The sequence below is a fragment of the Lichenostomus cassidix genome, chromosome 1 (genome assembly GCF_008360975.1).
Source record: "Lichenostomus cassidix isolate B80296 chromosome 1, HeHo_3.0, whole genome shotgun sequence".
NCBI lineage: Eukaryota > Metazoa > Chordata > Aves > Passeriformes > Meliphagidae > Lichenostomus > Lichenostomus cassidix.
Genome location: NC_139479.1, coordinates 48,232,441 through 48,246,166, shown reverse-complemented (window position 1 = coordinate 48,246,166; position 13,726 = coordinate 48,232,441). Strand labels below are relative to the sequence as shown.

The 13,726-nt window shown below is 39.6% G+C and overlaps 1 protein-coding gene across 3 annotated transcripts in view; it reads left to right on the top strand.

Annotated features, from left to right (window-relative positions):
• SLAIN1 (SLAIN family member 1) overlaps window positions 1–13,726 on the top strand; it is a 49,655-nt gene that overhangs the window by 34,368 nt on the left and 1,561 nt on the right. For all 3 annotated transcript variants that reach the window (XM_085058037.1, XM_085058047.1, XM_085058028.1), the window contains 2 exons: window positions 7,887–8,051; window positions 10,003–10,303. In XM_085058037.1, coding sequence (XP_084914163.1) covers window positions 7,887–8,051; window positions 10,003–10,303 — 466 coding nt within the window. The remainder of the gene's footprint in view (window positions 1–7,886; window positions 8,052–10,002; window positions 10,304–13,726) is intronic.

Genomic DNA, 13,726 nt, shown 5'->3' with positions numbered 1-13,726 from the left:
TGACGAGTGGCAGCATAGAAGGAGAGCTGATGTTAACAGAGGTTAGAGCAGCGTGGGTGTCTGTTGGTACAGCATTTGTGCCATATTAATTTTAATGTTACTTTTCTTGCTGGAGAGGTACAGGAATGGGACAGCATTGCTGGGCTTGCAGAAATGTTGGGAAATGGAAAGGAAGGTAATGGAGTATTTTTATTCAGGAATAAGAGAATGATGTGTTGCTGCTGTGTTTTTATGTGGCTCCCAAATACGTTTTGAATGATTTTTTCATGTTCCATGTCAGTGGAACTTGAGCATTGGATTTTCTGTGTGGAAAGGTGTGGAAACCTTTAAGGCATGGAAACCATTAGACTCCTAGTTGATTAACTTCAAAGTGTATACATGTAACAGACCACCAGTTTTATCACCTGGTTGACCTTCTTCTCGAGCACTTTGAGGTGTTGAATAATATGTTTGGCATCACACAGAAGTTGGACATGTGACTTCAGTTACCTGTTTGCAGGGTTGACAGACAGTTCTTTAATGGTCAATACCACTGTCTTTAGAAGGGAATTATTTCCTCAGCTTCTGCACCTTCAGCTTCTAACTCATGTAGCACTGATCCACGGAAGTGGCAAATACTGATGGTGAGAAACATCTTACTTTGTCTGTGTTCTTTTGGCACACAAGGAGATAAGGAGTGAAGTGTTTGCTGTATTGAGTGTGTCTGCACAGTATTATGACATCTTCTCATCAGCACTTACCATCTTGGCAACAATTACATTGTCTCTCAAGAATTCATATGCATTGAAATGAAGGTAGACCGCAAAATAAGAATTTGTCTGAAGCTCACCATGATGGATGGTGTGTTCCACACTGTTAGTTTACCAAGGCAATTGGGAAGGAGGGGTGTGAAAAGATGGAAGAACTGAGCTTTTAGTTTCTGCCTTCAGTATACGTGGAAAGCATGATCCATAATTAATAATTTATTGACACATACCACATACTGTGCTGCTCTTGGCCATTACAAAAGTCTTCACAAATCTTTATTCCTCTGTCTTCCCCCAAAGAGATCACTTATGTTCTTGTTATATGCAGTCAAGGGTCTGGCCCCTGTTTCATCGTCATTCACAAAGCTCTTCATAAAAGAAGAATAAGCAGCAAGTAACTGTCGAATTATGACAGTCTGGGGTAAAAAACCAGTATTTAGCTTTGACACAATGTTTTCCCCAAACTAGTCTATGTATTCAGCTTCATTACAATTTTTTGCCTGTAGGCAGATAGTTGGAGAGATGCTGATACCTGATTTTGGTGATGTTTGGTGTGGTACTCTAGTTGAGGTACTTAATTACCTGCACTGTAAAAATATGCTGAAGATATGATAAACGTGGAAAACTCTACTGGAAGGCTCCTGGTAAACACTAGCATAAAGTGGCAGGTGTGTGCCATCTAAATATGTTAAGATGTAAAATATGTTGCAATGTGTTTAAGGTGTATGTGGGGCCACTTGTAGCATGGGCTGTAGGTGTACCTGTTGTTACCTTTTAAACAGCATTTTCAGAGCCATTGTCTGCAAAATGAGTTTGTTATCTTCGCTTGCTAGTAGGTTTTATTGCCACTTCTGGCAAGAATGTGCTAACAGATAAACTTTGTGGGAAATCTGTTTGGTTTTGTTTTCATTGTTTAATTACACCCTCTCCCTAAATCATCCGAATTTTCTGCAATGATGAGTTTCATCAGAAGAATTCCATTTGTACACTTTTTAAGGTATTCTGATTTTCAGGGATTTTGTAATTGGTTGGTGGGTCAGAAATACATAATTTAAAGAAGATCTGGGAGAGACAGGAGGTGAACAGTTTTGAGTATCTGTTGTAATTACTTGAAGTGACTTTGTCTAGTTCGTGTGTGTTTTATAGTTCAATAAAACCTTTAATGTGCTTGCAGTGGAAAGATTTATGCTTATATCTCTCTCCCCGTACCCTAATTTGAAGAAGTTACTGGTTAGCAACTTAAAACATTGATAACTATTAATATCAAGAATGCTTTATGTAAGAAATACCATCAAAAGTCATAAACCCAAATTGGTTTCTGCTTTATGTTGTCCATAATTATACATTGTTTTTGTTACTTTAATGCAAAAGTAACTGCTTTTGTTTTAACGTTTTAAAAATATTTTTAATTTATTTTTAGTAATTTTATTAATTTTTAAAAGCTGTTACTATTTTTGCCCTTTACAGTTTGATTTTCTGAAACCAGAAGTAACAGTTAACTATAGTGCTGTGAAGTCATCCAGAGTAATCAAAATCCAGGAGAGACAAGACTGTAAAAATGGGATTGATTTTTCTTGTTTTCAGACTCACTTTCCAGCTCTTGAGATCAGCTTACTCACAACCTTTTATCCTGGCACCCCATATTTTATGTGCATTTTAAAGTGTCCATTTTTATAATACTAGAAAATTGGAAACCTTGTATTTTGGACAAATTATTCCAGGTAAAGAAGGAGTTTATTATAATACAATAAGAAGGGGTAGATGAAAAATACATGGTTCATGGAGCAGCAATGCATTCAGTCTGCTTAATCTTAATGTATATTTTCCATTTAGCTTGGTTTATACTTTCATAAACAGGCCACAAATACCATTCACTTGAAAAACTTTGCTTTTATTTTCCAGAAATTGCTAGTTATGAGTTTCTTGCCTACACTTTGAAGTTCCATGGACATCATTGGCTGTTGCCTCATTTTGAAAGCTGCTAATGTGGTTTCTGTTTGTTGTTTGGGTTTTTTAGGCAATCTGCTGGTGGACGTAGAAGAGCAGCATTTCAAGGGCAGTACATTGTGTTTAGGTATCAGTTCAGCATACACTTATGGAGTGTTTTCTGCTTATAACCTCTCATGCTCGGTAAGATAGGGAAAATCCTCTCTAGGAAATTGTTGCAGACTTTATTAAAGAAAACCAGGAAGATAATCTTACTTTTTTACCTTTGGAGTTAGATTGAGGATAGTGATCCGTGGGAGAAGGCTAATGGAAAAATCTTTAAACTGCTGTAACTGTCTGTGGTGGGAGACATATGCCTGTGAAGCCAGGATGAGATGAAGTAATAATTCTGAATAAAATGTGGGTATTGACAGTATGGAGAATGGCATCGCTCACTTAACTGAAGGACTTGCTTTAACCTGTATTGGTGTTTTTACGCACTGATGTCTCTGTTGTATCAGCTGATGATCCCACAGACCTTTAAAAAGACCCTGGTGTATTTGGGATGTCATGAATGTTTTAACTATAGCAAATATAACGGCGATAATGGATCCTCAGGTCTTCAGAGATGAGGAAGAGAAATTAATCCCATAAAGTGAAGTTGTAGTAAAGTCGACAAGTTTGTTAAGGATATCAGAACACTCTCTGGATATCTACATAATATTTAAATTGAGAAACACAGGGTTTTTTTTCGTTATGGTTTTACCCTGATTTACTTGTGCATGCAATACAGATAAGGCAGAATTGAATTTGCATGATTTGTGTGAAATATTTGAATGTGTGGAAGAAGCTGCTAACCTAGCTCAAACAGTGATGCACATTTCTCCATGACACCAGTAATTCTGAATCATTGTATCACACTCCTGCGCTTTTGGTGAGTCTGTTTTGGGAGTCCTTTTGTTCAAATAAAACATTAACAACACTCGCAGAGAATAACAGTGAAAGAATGAATGTGTTTTAATACAGTTCACTGTAGAGTCAACTTAAGCCCTCCTTGCAAGGAGACCCTCATTGAATGAGGCATTTCGGTGGATAGAAGATGATACTGACCAAGAACTGCTACAGAAGTCCCCACCTGGCAGCCCACCAAGAGTGCACCTCTTCTGGGGCAGCTTTGCTCCGAGGACAAGGTCTGTTTGCGTGCTACGTGGAATTAATCTTCAGCCAGTGATAGTATTAGGTCAGGGAAGGGAAAAAAAAGAAGCAGCGGAACGGGGACAGCCACCAGCGGTGCTGCGGGGATCAGAATACAGAAGGCAGGTGCTGCCTGTTCTGGTGTCCTGCCAGAAAGAAGCTGGGCCACTGATCCTGAGCTGACTTCAGAGAAGAAATAGAAGTAATAGCATCAGGTGAAGAACTTCCTGGCAAAGAATCAGAACTGAAGAAGCTGGGTGAGAGGTGAACTGCTGTCTTCACTGTAATTTTGTGGAATGTTTGACAAAGAAGGAACCCTTTTTCCTGCTTTTTGACCTGTTTCTAGCAGCAGTGAATATGATCTGTGCTGTGGGGTGGCCTTTTCATGTACATTTTCAGTTGAGGGCAGAGGGTCCTGTATTTCACAATTCCCAGTTCATCTTGTGCTGTAGAGGAAATGGGCTAATTCAGCATGGATGCCACATGTGGGGAAAAGTGTAAATATGTAGTAGGCAACTTTTCATGTTTCATTCTATTGTAGATAGTGAAAGGGCAATGTATGCTGCCTAAAGCAAGCTCATGAAATGACAGGCACATGTGTATATGCATGAATTATTCTTAAAAGGTAGTAGTAACTAGGAACTGATTATTAACTCCCCTTGCATGACCTATCCTTGAATTTTCTTCACACTTGCAAACATCTCAACAATGCAATGTCTGTAGGTCATGATATTTTATCTCAAAGAAGGCAAAGATACATCTGTGATGCTTTAAAGGGCTGCATTCTACTTAAACACCATATTTGTTTAAGCCTAAATTATAGTTGACACGCAATAGTGGGTCACAGTAATAACTGTGGATGCTTTTGGAGATCATCGAGTCCAGTTGTTGACTGATGACCACCTTGCCAACTAGAACATGGCACTAAGTGCCACATCCAGTCATTTCTTCAGGTGTAGGTCCTTTGGAGTCCCTTACTGGTGTTATTGTCCGCATCTTCCTAAAAAAACAAGCTGCAAGCAACTGATAATTTTTTAATGTTTGCCACTGAACCAGATTAATGCAGAAGATGTAGCAGAAGCTATAGTAAATTCCATCATCCATCACAAACAGGAATACCTGAGCAAATTCATTCTCACTTGAGAATACATCTCAACTCCACTTCTCTCTGTTAATTTTCTCATTAGTAATAGGAGAGCAAAAAGGTGTGGAAAGGAAAGCAGCTTGGAAAAATATTTTTGTTTTCTTCTCATATACTTGTAGCAAGTTCATATCTAGTCACATCTCAGCGGCCTGAAATAATATTAAAATCAAATAACTCCCACCTTCTGCTTCCACATATTAAGCTCACAAGAGCCAGCATTTCATTTACAAACAAAATGTCTGTAAGACTATTTCCACTGTTCTTGGGAGGGAAGCAGGTGACAGAACAAACTTCAAGAAGCAGATGAAAGAGAATGCATCATCCAAGGAGATGAAAGCTGCAAAATGCCATCAAGGCGAACATTTCTGGGTTTTCCCCAAACACAAAACTGACCTGCTATTTTCATTGCTTTTCAGGGCCATTTATCTCAGCAGACACAAGGACCCATCAAAGAAATAACGCAGCTGCTTGATGGATGAGAATTTGCAGGTGCAGCAGGAATCTGCTGCCTGGGAACTGAATGAATCAGCAGCAGAGCAAACTGCTGGAACAAGAAGGGACTAATGAACAGGAGGCAAAAGATGTGGCCACCCAAGACATGGAGGAAATCCAAGCTACTTCTGTACCTCTTTTTCTGCTATTGTAGCTGCATCCACTGGACAGTTCAAGGCACAAATAATGCATGGGTGGCTGTCCCTGAGGGGAAGAGCATGTAGAGTCCAAGGATTTGTGCTATACAACATGATACTAAAAAGGCTATTTTATGCAGTGCCTGCATATTTTATTTATTTCCCTACCACCATCCTGCTGCTCAAACCCTTTTTGATGTGTTCTGTAACACTGACGTAGGGTTTTAGGACCTAGGACTTGAAAGGGTAGGCTAGGACTCCAGAATAAACAGTAGCTACAGACATCCCATACTCATTACCTTTTTGCTACTCTTGACCAAGGATTGCATTATAGGGTGACAGTTCCCTCTTCAGTTTGCAAAATTCGTGAATATTTTAGGAATAGATACATGCAGGAGCTGTGTGGATCCTATTTGTATCCCCAGGACAGTTTTCGAAGCCTGGTAACTGTTCTATCATTTTTACATCACTGATATTAATACTTGCCACCTGTCTGAACCACAGTGGTAATCCCTGTGCTAATGTTCATTGCTGTACCATTGACAGTCTCAGTCTGCCACTGTCAGTAATTAGTCACTGAAGCACAATTCTAACTTGCTTGATGAAAGACTGCTATTACAGTAGTTCTTTATTAGGATTTGACTGTATTCTAGTTTCCAGGGATTCAAACCTTACACTTCCTTTTCCTGCTGGAGATAGAGCCTTTCTGTGACACAGATTGCTGGAGTTACTTAGGCATCATGTATCTTGAAGTTACTGTTTAGTGACTCCTAATAACTTGTATAGATAGCATGGTACTGTCATGTCTTATTACTTTTCACTTGTTAGCAGCTTTAAGGATTAGAGGAGCTCATGATGGTGCTAAATAGGTTGTATATTTATGTGGACTGATCAACAGAGATTTCTAAATAAATCTGTTGTTTCTGTGAACTGAACTTACGCATGCCAGCAGTTCCAGGCAGTGTGATGTGTTGTTCCTGTGCATAAAACCAAAACATCAGTCTGGAAATGCCCTGCACTCTCAAGACAAGCACACTCCTGCTTTCCTTTGCAATGTAAGAACTGAAGGCAGGCACCTGCCAGCCACTGGAGCCTGTCAGGAACAGGAGCTGGTGGCCTCTGTGCTGGCCATGCTACCAGGAGGAACTGCCACCTCGGTCGGGCACAGCACTTGTACTTCTGAACCTGGCCAAGAGGCAAACCTTGGTGATGTTGCCAATGACAATTTAATAAATACCCATTGTTTTCCAACAGAGGTCCTTTATTGAAGTCTGTCGTGTTACAGGAGGTAGTTCAGACCAGGTCATTCAGTCTGTGCCTTCCTGCTCCTCCCAGTCTCTTCTGATTGTACAAAACTGAGTCATCTCCCTTTGGCCTGATGGCAGAAGAGACCAAAAGAGCTTCACCTTAGATTACCTGATGGTGTTGTGGTTGGGAAACCTTCTTGAGATGTCAGGCTCTTCTCTCCGAAACAGCTAGTGTCAGTGGGGTTGCAGACAACTTCTGAGCTCTTAGACGCTTGCCTTAGCTGTTTTACCTGCCCCAAAAACATTTGGGACAGCTATCTTTTTGTGAAAGGCTCTACAGAAAAACCTATTCTGAAAATGCCTTCCAAATCAGGTACCACAAATGAGGTAGGAGGGAGAAGCACCAGATTTGAAAATTTTTAAATGAACCCGGGCTCCAAGAAACTGAACAGCATCAAGACTTAGCAGGTTTTGCACATGGCCACCTGCAGAAATTTTACATGCTAACAAGGTTAGGTTCTGAATGGAATTAATTAGCATCTTATTGACACTTGAAAGCAGGATGGCAATCATTTAGGATAGATTTATCTCACCTGTCTTTAAACATCCACAGAGTAAATAGCTGTCTCTGCCAATGCAGACTTGCTTTTGTATTCACTGCAAAAAAACAGGCACATTTACAGCATGGTTCATCTGACCTACTTTACACATCTGTGTGAAACTCATCCTTATTATTTATTGGTTAAATCCTTGCAGTTCCACAAATGTACTGCCCTGTTAGTGTCTTTTAAATTACTTGTGAATAATCATGCTGTTACAATAGTCATAATGGTCCAATTTGAAGGCTGTCAATAGCATATTCATATTCTTCTGGCAGAGCAGAACCTTTTTATTGAAGTAATCCATTATAATTCTGATTTTTTACAGAAATTGTGCAGAGGCTGCTTGTGTTTGTTGGGATTTCTGACCTGACTGTGGATGTTGTCTTCTTTTGCTCCAGACAAACTCCGCAGAAGCATGCCTAACCTCGCTCGGATGCCAAGTACCCCCACCATTAGCAGCACTGCTGGCTTTGCTGCTTCTCCTGTCACTGTGAGGAATAGTCAGAGCTTTGACTCCAATTTACACGGAGCCAGCAATGGGATTTCAAGGATGCAGTCGAGTAGTAAGTACCTGTGTTCTTTGGCTGCATGCAAGGGATCGATAAAGTGTTAGAATGCATGTCCCAGTCACTGATCCTTTGTTTGCTGAAAAATTAAAGGCAAGCTGTTCTTTTGCAAAATATTTTAATATAGCTTGGGATTTTCAAAGTTTCTATTTTGGAAAGCCAATTCAGTCTTGTTACTGAAAGTTTCTTCACCTTTTTTTCTTTGCCTGTTTACCTTGTGCCGGCATTAAAAGTGAAATTGTAATAATAATAAGTAGCAGTGTTGTAGCAACATCAATAATGCAGTTAATTCACCTAAGCTCACGTTTTTAATTTTGATACTACAATTGAAAACTGCTTTTCGTGGTAATTTATACAATGCTGGTTGTACAGTACACTGTACAAAACACTATTTTGAAATACATGACCTCTCTCCTACTGAAGTTGTGAGCCTCTTTCTTCTGAGGAAATACAGTAAGCAGGTGGTTATATTCTCAATTATAATATACTTTTTGAGTGGGGGAATTAAAATTGCTCTGTGATTGGTTTAATTTGGGTGACTTCTTGATGGGGGAATGAAGGGAGTATTGATCTAGTAGATGAATTATTAATGTAGAATATGGACAAGATAGATCAAGATCCAAACCCATCTTTTCTGGCAGGGTGGCTGAGGTTCTCTGAGAGGAGCTGGGAAAAGTGGATTTCATTGTACACAGGTGGAATAAAGGAGGAAAGAATAAAGAATTAGGAAGGAAGGATTTAACTTAGGCCCATCATTTCCTGTGAGATTTTGGAGGGAGAAGTTGGCAAAAACTTCTCCTGTGGGTGTTTTCTTTCAAATTTGAGCAGAAGTTACAAATGTCTTCAAACCAATTAGATTGCCTCTTTTCTGGAAAATATTCTTGACTCATGGTTTTATTTTGTTGTATTTTTTTCCTGCTTGACTAGGAGAATGAAAATAGGTTCCCACATGGATTTTTGTGGTTGTGCATCGAGAGTTTAATTTTATTTAATATTTTAGAAATAGATATTTCTTTGCATATTTATGCTCTTACATATGTATGTGTGTATAAAATGCCATTTTTCTAAAATATACTTTTTAAAAACCCATTTATAATAAGTGGCTGTACTGGGGTATTTTAGGAGCTATGTTATGATAAGAGGTCCGTAATAATATATTTCGAGTATAGTTTAATTGAATCACTCCCCTGCAATTTTTCCTGTGTCTTTAAATGGTTTAAAGATGTCCTTTTTCAAAGAATTTAAAAAGGATTGCTCTAAATGTAGTGTCTTTGCTTCAGGCTTTTGACAGTTTGCTTTTGCGCTAAGTTTCCAATGTGGACTTGGAAACTTATGTGTGCAAAATGTACACCAGAGGGCAGGATTGGGTAGAAAATCTCTATATAGAAGAGCTTCTGGAGCTCACAGCATTGATTTAAAATGACAGTTTACATAACATCAGCTTTGGAACATACTGATGACCATTCAAGACCTTTTATAGCCTTTTTATTCTTTTTATACCTAAAGCTTCAACTTCTGTAATGCTTCAAAATGCTTTAGTGCAGTGTTGCTTGAACAAGATGCAGCAAAAAAAAAAAAAAAAAAATCAAAATCACCTAACAGTGACTAATTTATACCTTCAGCAGCATCTCCTGTTTAAAGCTCCAAGTGCATAGGTGGATTTAGTGTGCTTCTAATGGCTAATTTAATCTCTTTGAGGAGGGAAAGAAGGATGAATATGGACTGGGATTCTTTTCAGTATGGTGGTGGAACAGGATATTTTAGTTCAGTGCAGTGTTACTGGATCCAGTATTGGATCCAAGAGGTTTTTCAGCAGTTTGTAATGAGCAAGTAAATTCTATAATGATGTGTTTATCCTTACCCAGATCTTTCTAGAAATGAACATTACTACCTGATCTTATTTGTTGCATACTGACTTTGTTCCTTCCTTTTCTATCACTCTTCACAGTTCCCTCACCCGGACAGCTTCAACACCGAGTTCACAGTGTGGGACATTTTCCAGTGTCTGTCAGACAGCCTCTCAAAGCTACTGCCTACGTAAGCCCCACCGTACAAGGTGGTGGTAGTAGTAGTAGTAGTAGCAGTATTCCAGTGTCCAGCAACTCGCAGTTGTATTCCAACACTGGGATCCCAATGCCAAACAAGACTGCTGGTCAAGGCATTGTCGGGCGCAGTGCTCTTCCAAGACCATCGCTGGCCGTCAATGGGAGTGGCATTCCCAGAAGTAAAATTGCACAGCCAGTTCGAAGGTAAGAGTTAAATCGGCCTCAGTCTCTATGTGGATATTTTGGCCCTAAATTGTGGGATTTTTTTACCTCCTGAATATGAAGCTATAAAAAATAAATTTGTGTGTCCCAGTGCTGAGTCACTGAATGGGTGAAGATTTCTTGCCAGAAGTAGGGCTGGACAATGCATGCTGGTAGCCCCTAGTAAACTGTGATAATGGATAGTGTGTAATCACATGCAAATAGGAATGGATTGCCAGCTGCAGTAAGAAATCCAAACAAACAGAAGCCTCATATCGTTAACTTACGTGGCTTACCTTCTCCCAGACCTGTGCCTACTGCTGTTTCAGTGTCACACCATCAGCAAATCTTAGAGTGCACAGGTCGAAATAGTTGCAGCCCTTTTGCGGTAAATGGCAGTAGTCTGTAAAAATGCAAGTTACAACATTACAGCATTGTGAGAAAGGAATTATCCTTGGATAGTACACGCTTGGGTTGAACCAACACCTTTCCAATTCCAGCTGGGAGACTAGATGCACAGGGAATCCTGAAATATCACATACTTGCAATAAGCTGTACTGTTAAGCTTATGCATTTTTTTGCATGAAAAAAATGAGAAAGAGAAATTCATCTTCAAATGAATTACTTTTAGATCAAAGAATAAAATAGGCTTGGTGAAAGAGATTGTGTTTTAATCACCTTATCATAGCTGGGAGTTAAACTCTTAGCTGCATGTTCTGTAATTAATAGGAATTAACTCTTCTCAAGGAAAAACTTCACTCAACTTGTGTTAACTCCTCCAACTATTCCTTCCCATTGCACACATCCCTCCTCTCGTGAGGGCCTGCTTTGTGACCACCCAATTTTCTATTAGATGGACTGTCACTGTTTAGCTCTCATCATTCTTGTACTTTTCACTACATACTGGCTAGATCCAGAATAAGTTCAATTGTTCACATTCTCTCTTTGGTTGAGTTACTTGGGGATTACACTGATGTGACTGTCAAGAGAGTTTGACCAACTGTGGTGAAACTTTGATAAAAAGCCATCAGGTTTCTTCTTTGATGAAAACTGTACCATGAGATTTCTATTATAACCTCCTTTACTCTCAGCTGGAGCTCTCTCAGTTAGAGTGCTTTATAGTTGAGGGGTTTCTTTCATTTTTTCTTTTTCCTTTCCTCCACTTCGTGTTCTGCAGAGCTCTTAAATCTTTCATAGCAACATGTGGGGAAGCCTTTCTGGGTCATGAAGACCAGTCCCTTGCTATTTTGTAACTTCTCATACAACACACAATGTGAAAACAAAATTAAGAGATCTCAGTGGGCGGGTGCGACACTAGATTCTACACTGTTTTTATTAGAAGCTGATTCAAAAAAGAAAGCTATTTATAGTCCATAAAATCTGGACTCCTTTCTCCTTTCCTTCAAATGTGTCTTAGCAGCATCCTATGTTGCCATAGGGCCAAACCAGTGATCGTGACGGATGGTGTTTGCACTGTGGGAATGAGGAGTTCATAAGACTCGAAAAGCACAGGTAGATTGGAGCTCAGCCTGCAGTTCTTTAACAACCTCATTTAATTTTATTGATTCATTTGGAAAAATACAAGCGGTTTCAGTTCATAAAGAATTTCCTTGGAAGGAATTAAATTGTCAGATTTTTTCACTGTGATAATTTCTAATGAATGCTATATCTCATTATCAGTTTTAACAGTCTAGCTTCTTTCAAACTTAGTGTTTTTAGTAATTTCTTGATTAAAAATAGAATAGGACTTTTTAAAAAATAAATCAGATGTTCAGGGAGAAGTGCACACTCAGAGCATATCTGTGTCTTCCTACCTTTGGCGAGACTGTTAAGTAGCCAAGTTACTGGTATTTTAGATACTTAAAATAGGTTGTTAGACACATTATATTGGGGTTGCGTTAGGGAACTTCAGTATTTACTGCACAGGATAAAAGATGGGAGGAGGGAGTGCTTTTAATAATTTGTAATATTAACATTATAATAGCCAAGAGAAGTAACTTGGCTAAATATTAACAGCTTTTCTTCTTAGCCTTAGAAGTCAGACAGCACCTTTTTTTTGCTCCTGTTGAGTGTGTCCACACAGCCCTCAGACCTTTCCTGGGGCTTCTTGCAGATCCCACCTTCCAGTTCTCTGTGTTTTAACCTTATGTAGTGAGAGTGGCAGTGGGGGTAGCTTCCCTTAGGGCAAGGTGAGCAGGCAGCTGAGTGGGACAGCTGGGCTGCCCCACAGTGCCCAGCCTAGGGCAGTGTTGATGATCAGGATCAGCCAACAGTCCGGTTCCCAGACAGGTTCACGGTGATGAGGCAGTTTCCAGCTAAAGCCAGAAAGTCAGCAGCTCAGGGTCTGGATCATATACCAGGCAGGAATGGATGAGTACCTGTGGAGCCCGGGCTTGCTTGTTCCTGCTGCCTTGCCCTGGAGCCAGTTGCTGCTATCCAGCTGGTGATGGAAAAGTGGAAATGTCCTACAGCCCCTCCAAAACTTTGTTGTTTCAAACAATGTGACATCATAGTGGCAGCTCGTGCTTGTTTGAAATACTTTTCAGTGCTGGCATGTTCTTCTGTCAGTGCCCTGTAGCAGAGATTCACCTCTGGATACATAGCAGTATTCTTAAAATTATTTTCAAAATAGTTAATTATTATTTGTATTTTCCTTCACTGGTTTTGGGGGTTTCTTTAAGATTATTAAGCATACTTTCTTCTTTTTTTTTCTGGGAACAAAAGAAAGCAGCAGTTGCAGAAAACAGCAGAGACAGGTTGTGTTCTTAGTCTCAAGTACCTGGATTTGTATCAAAGATAAGTGATGCTACACCAAAGTGGAGCTGCACAAAAGCAGCTTGGCTGAATCTAAATTTAACTAACTGTTTTTACTTCAGTGCAGTGTTTTTGCTACTAAAAATGCAGTTGTAACAGAGAGTTGATGCTGCTCTGATGACTGACTTACTGATTGCCTGCTTTACAACGTACCTCTGCCTTTTTACAGCAAAAAGCATTTTGAAGGGAGAGGAGGCATCAGTAACTTAAGAGCAGAGTACTGTGAAAACAAGGCTTGAGATCTACTTTTATATCAAATAGTTTCACAAAATTTGACACACATTTTTTTCAGCAAATTCAGCTGTAACAGAATTATGGTTGCGGCAAATTAAAGACACAGCCTGCCGTGTTACCAGTGAGTTGGCAGTTAGATCAAGTCAGGTGATTGTTTTTCCTTTTTTAAGTTTAACTTGAAGTAGTTGCCTCAGTAGTACGTGGGGGGTTTGGAAGATAGTCAGGAAGCATTTTTAAACATCCTTGTTGATGAGAGATGCAGCCCAGGTGTGAGGCTGGGGACCCAGAGGATGGTGAGTTCCTGTCAGGAGTGGTAGTGCTGGAAGTGGTGGCTCTTGGAAACACATCATCACATGTCTTGGATAAAGGGGTCTGGAG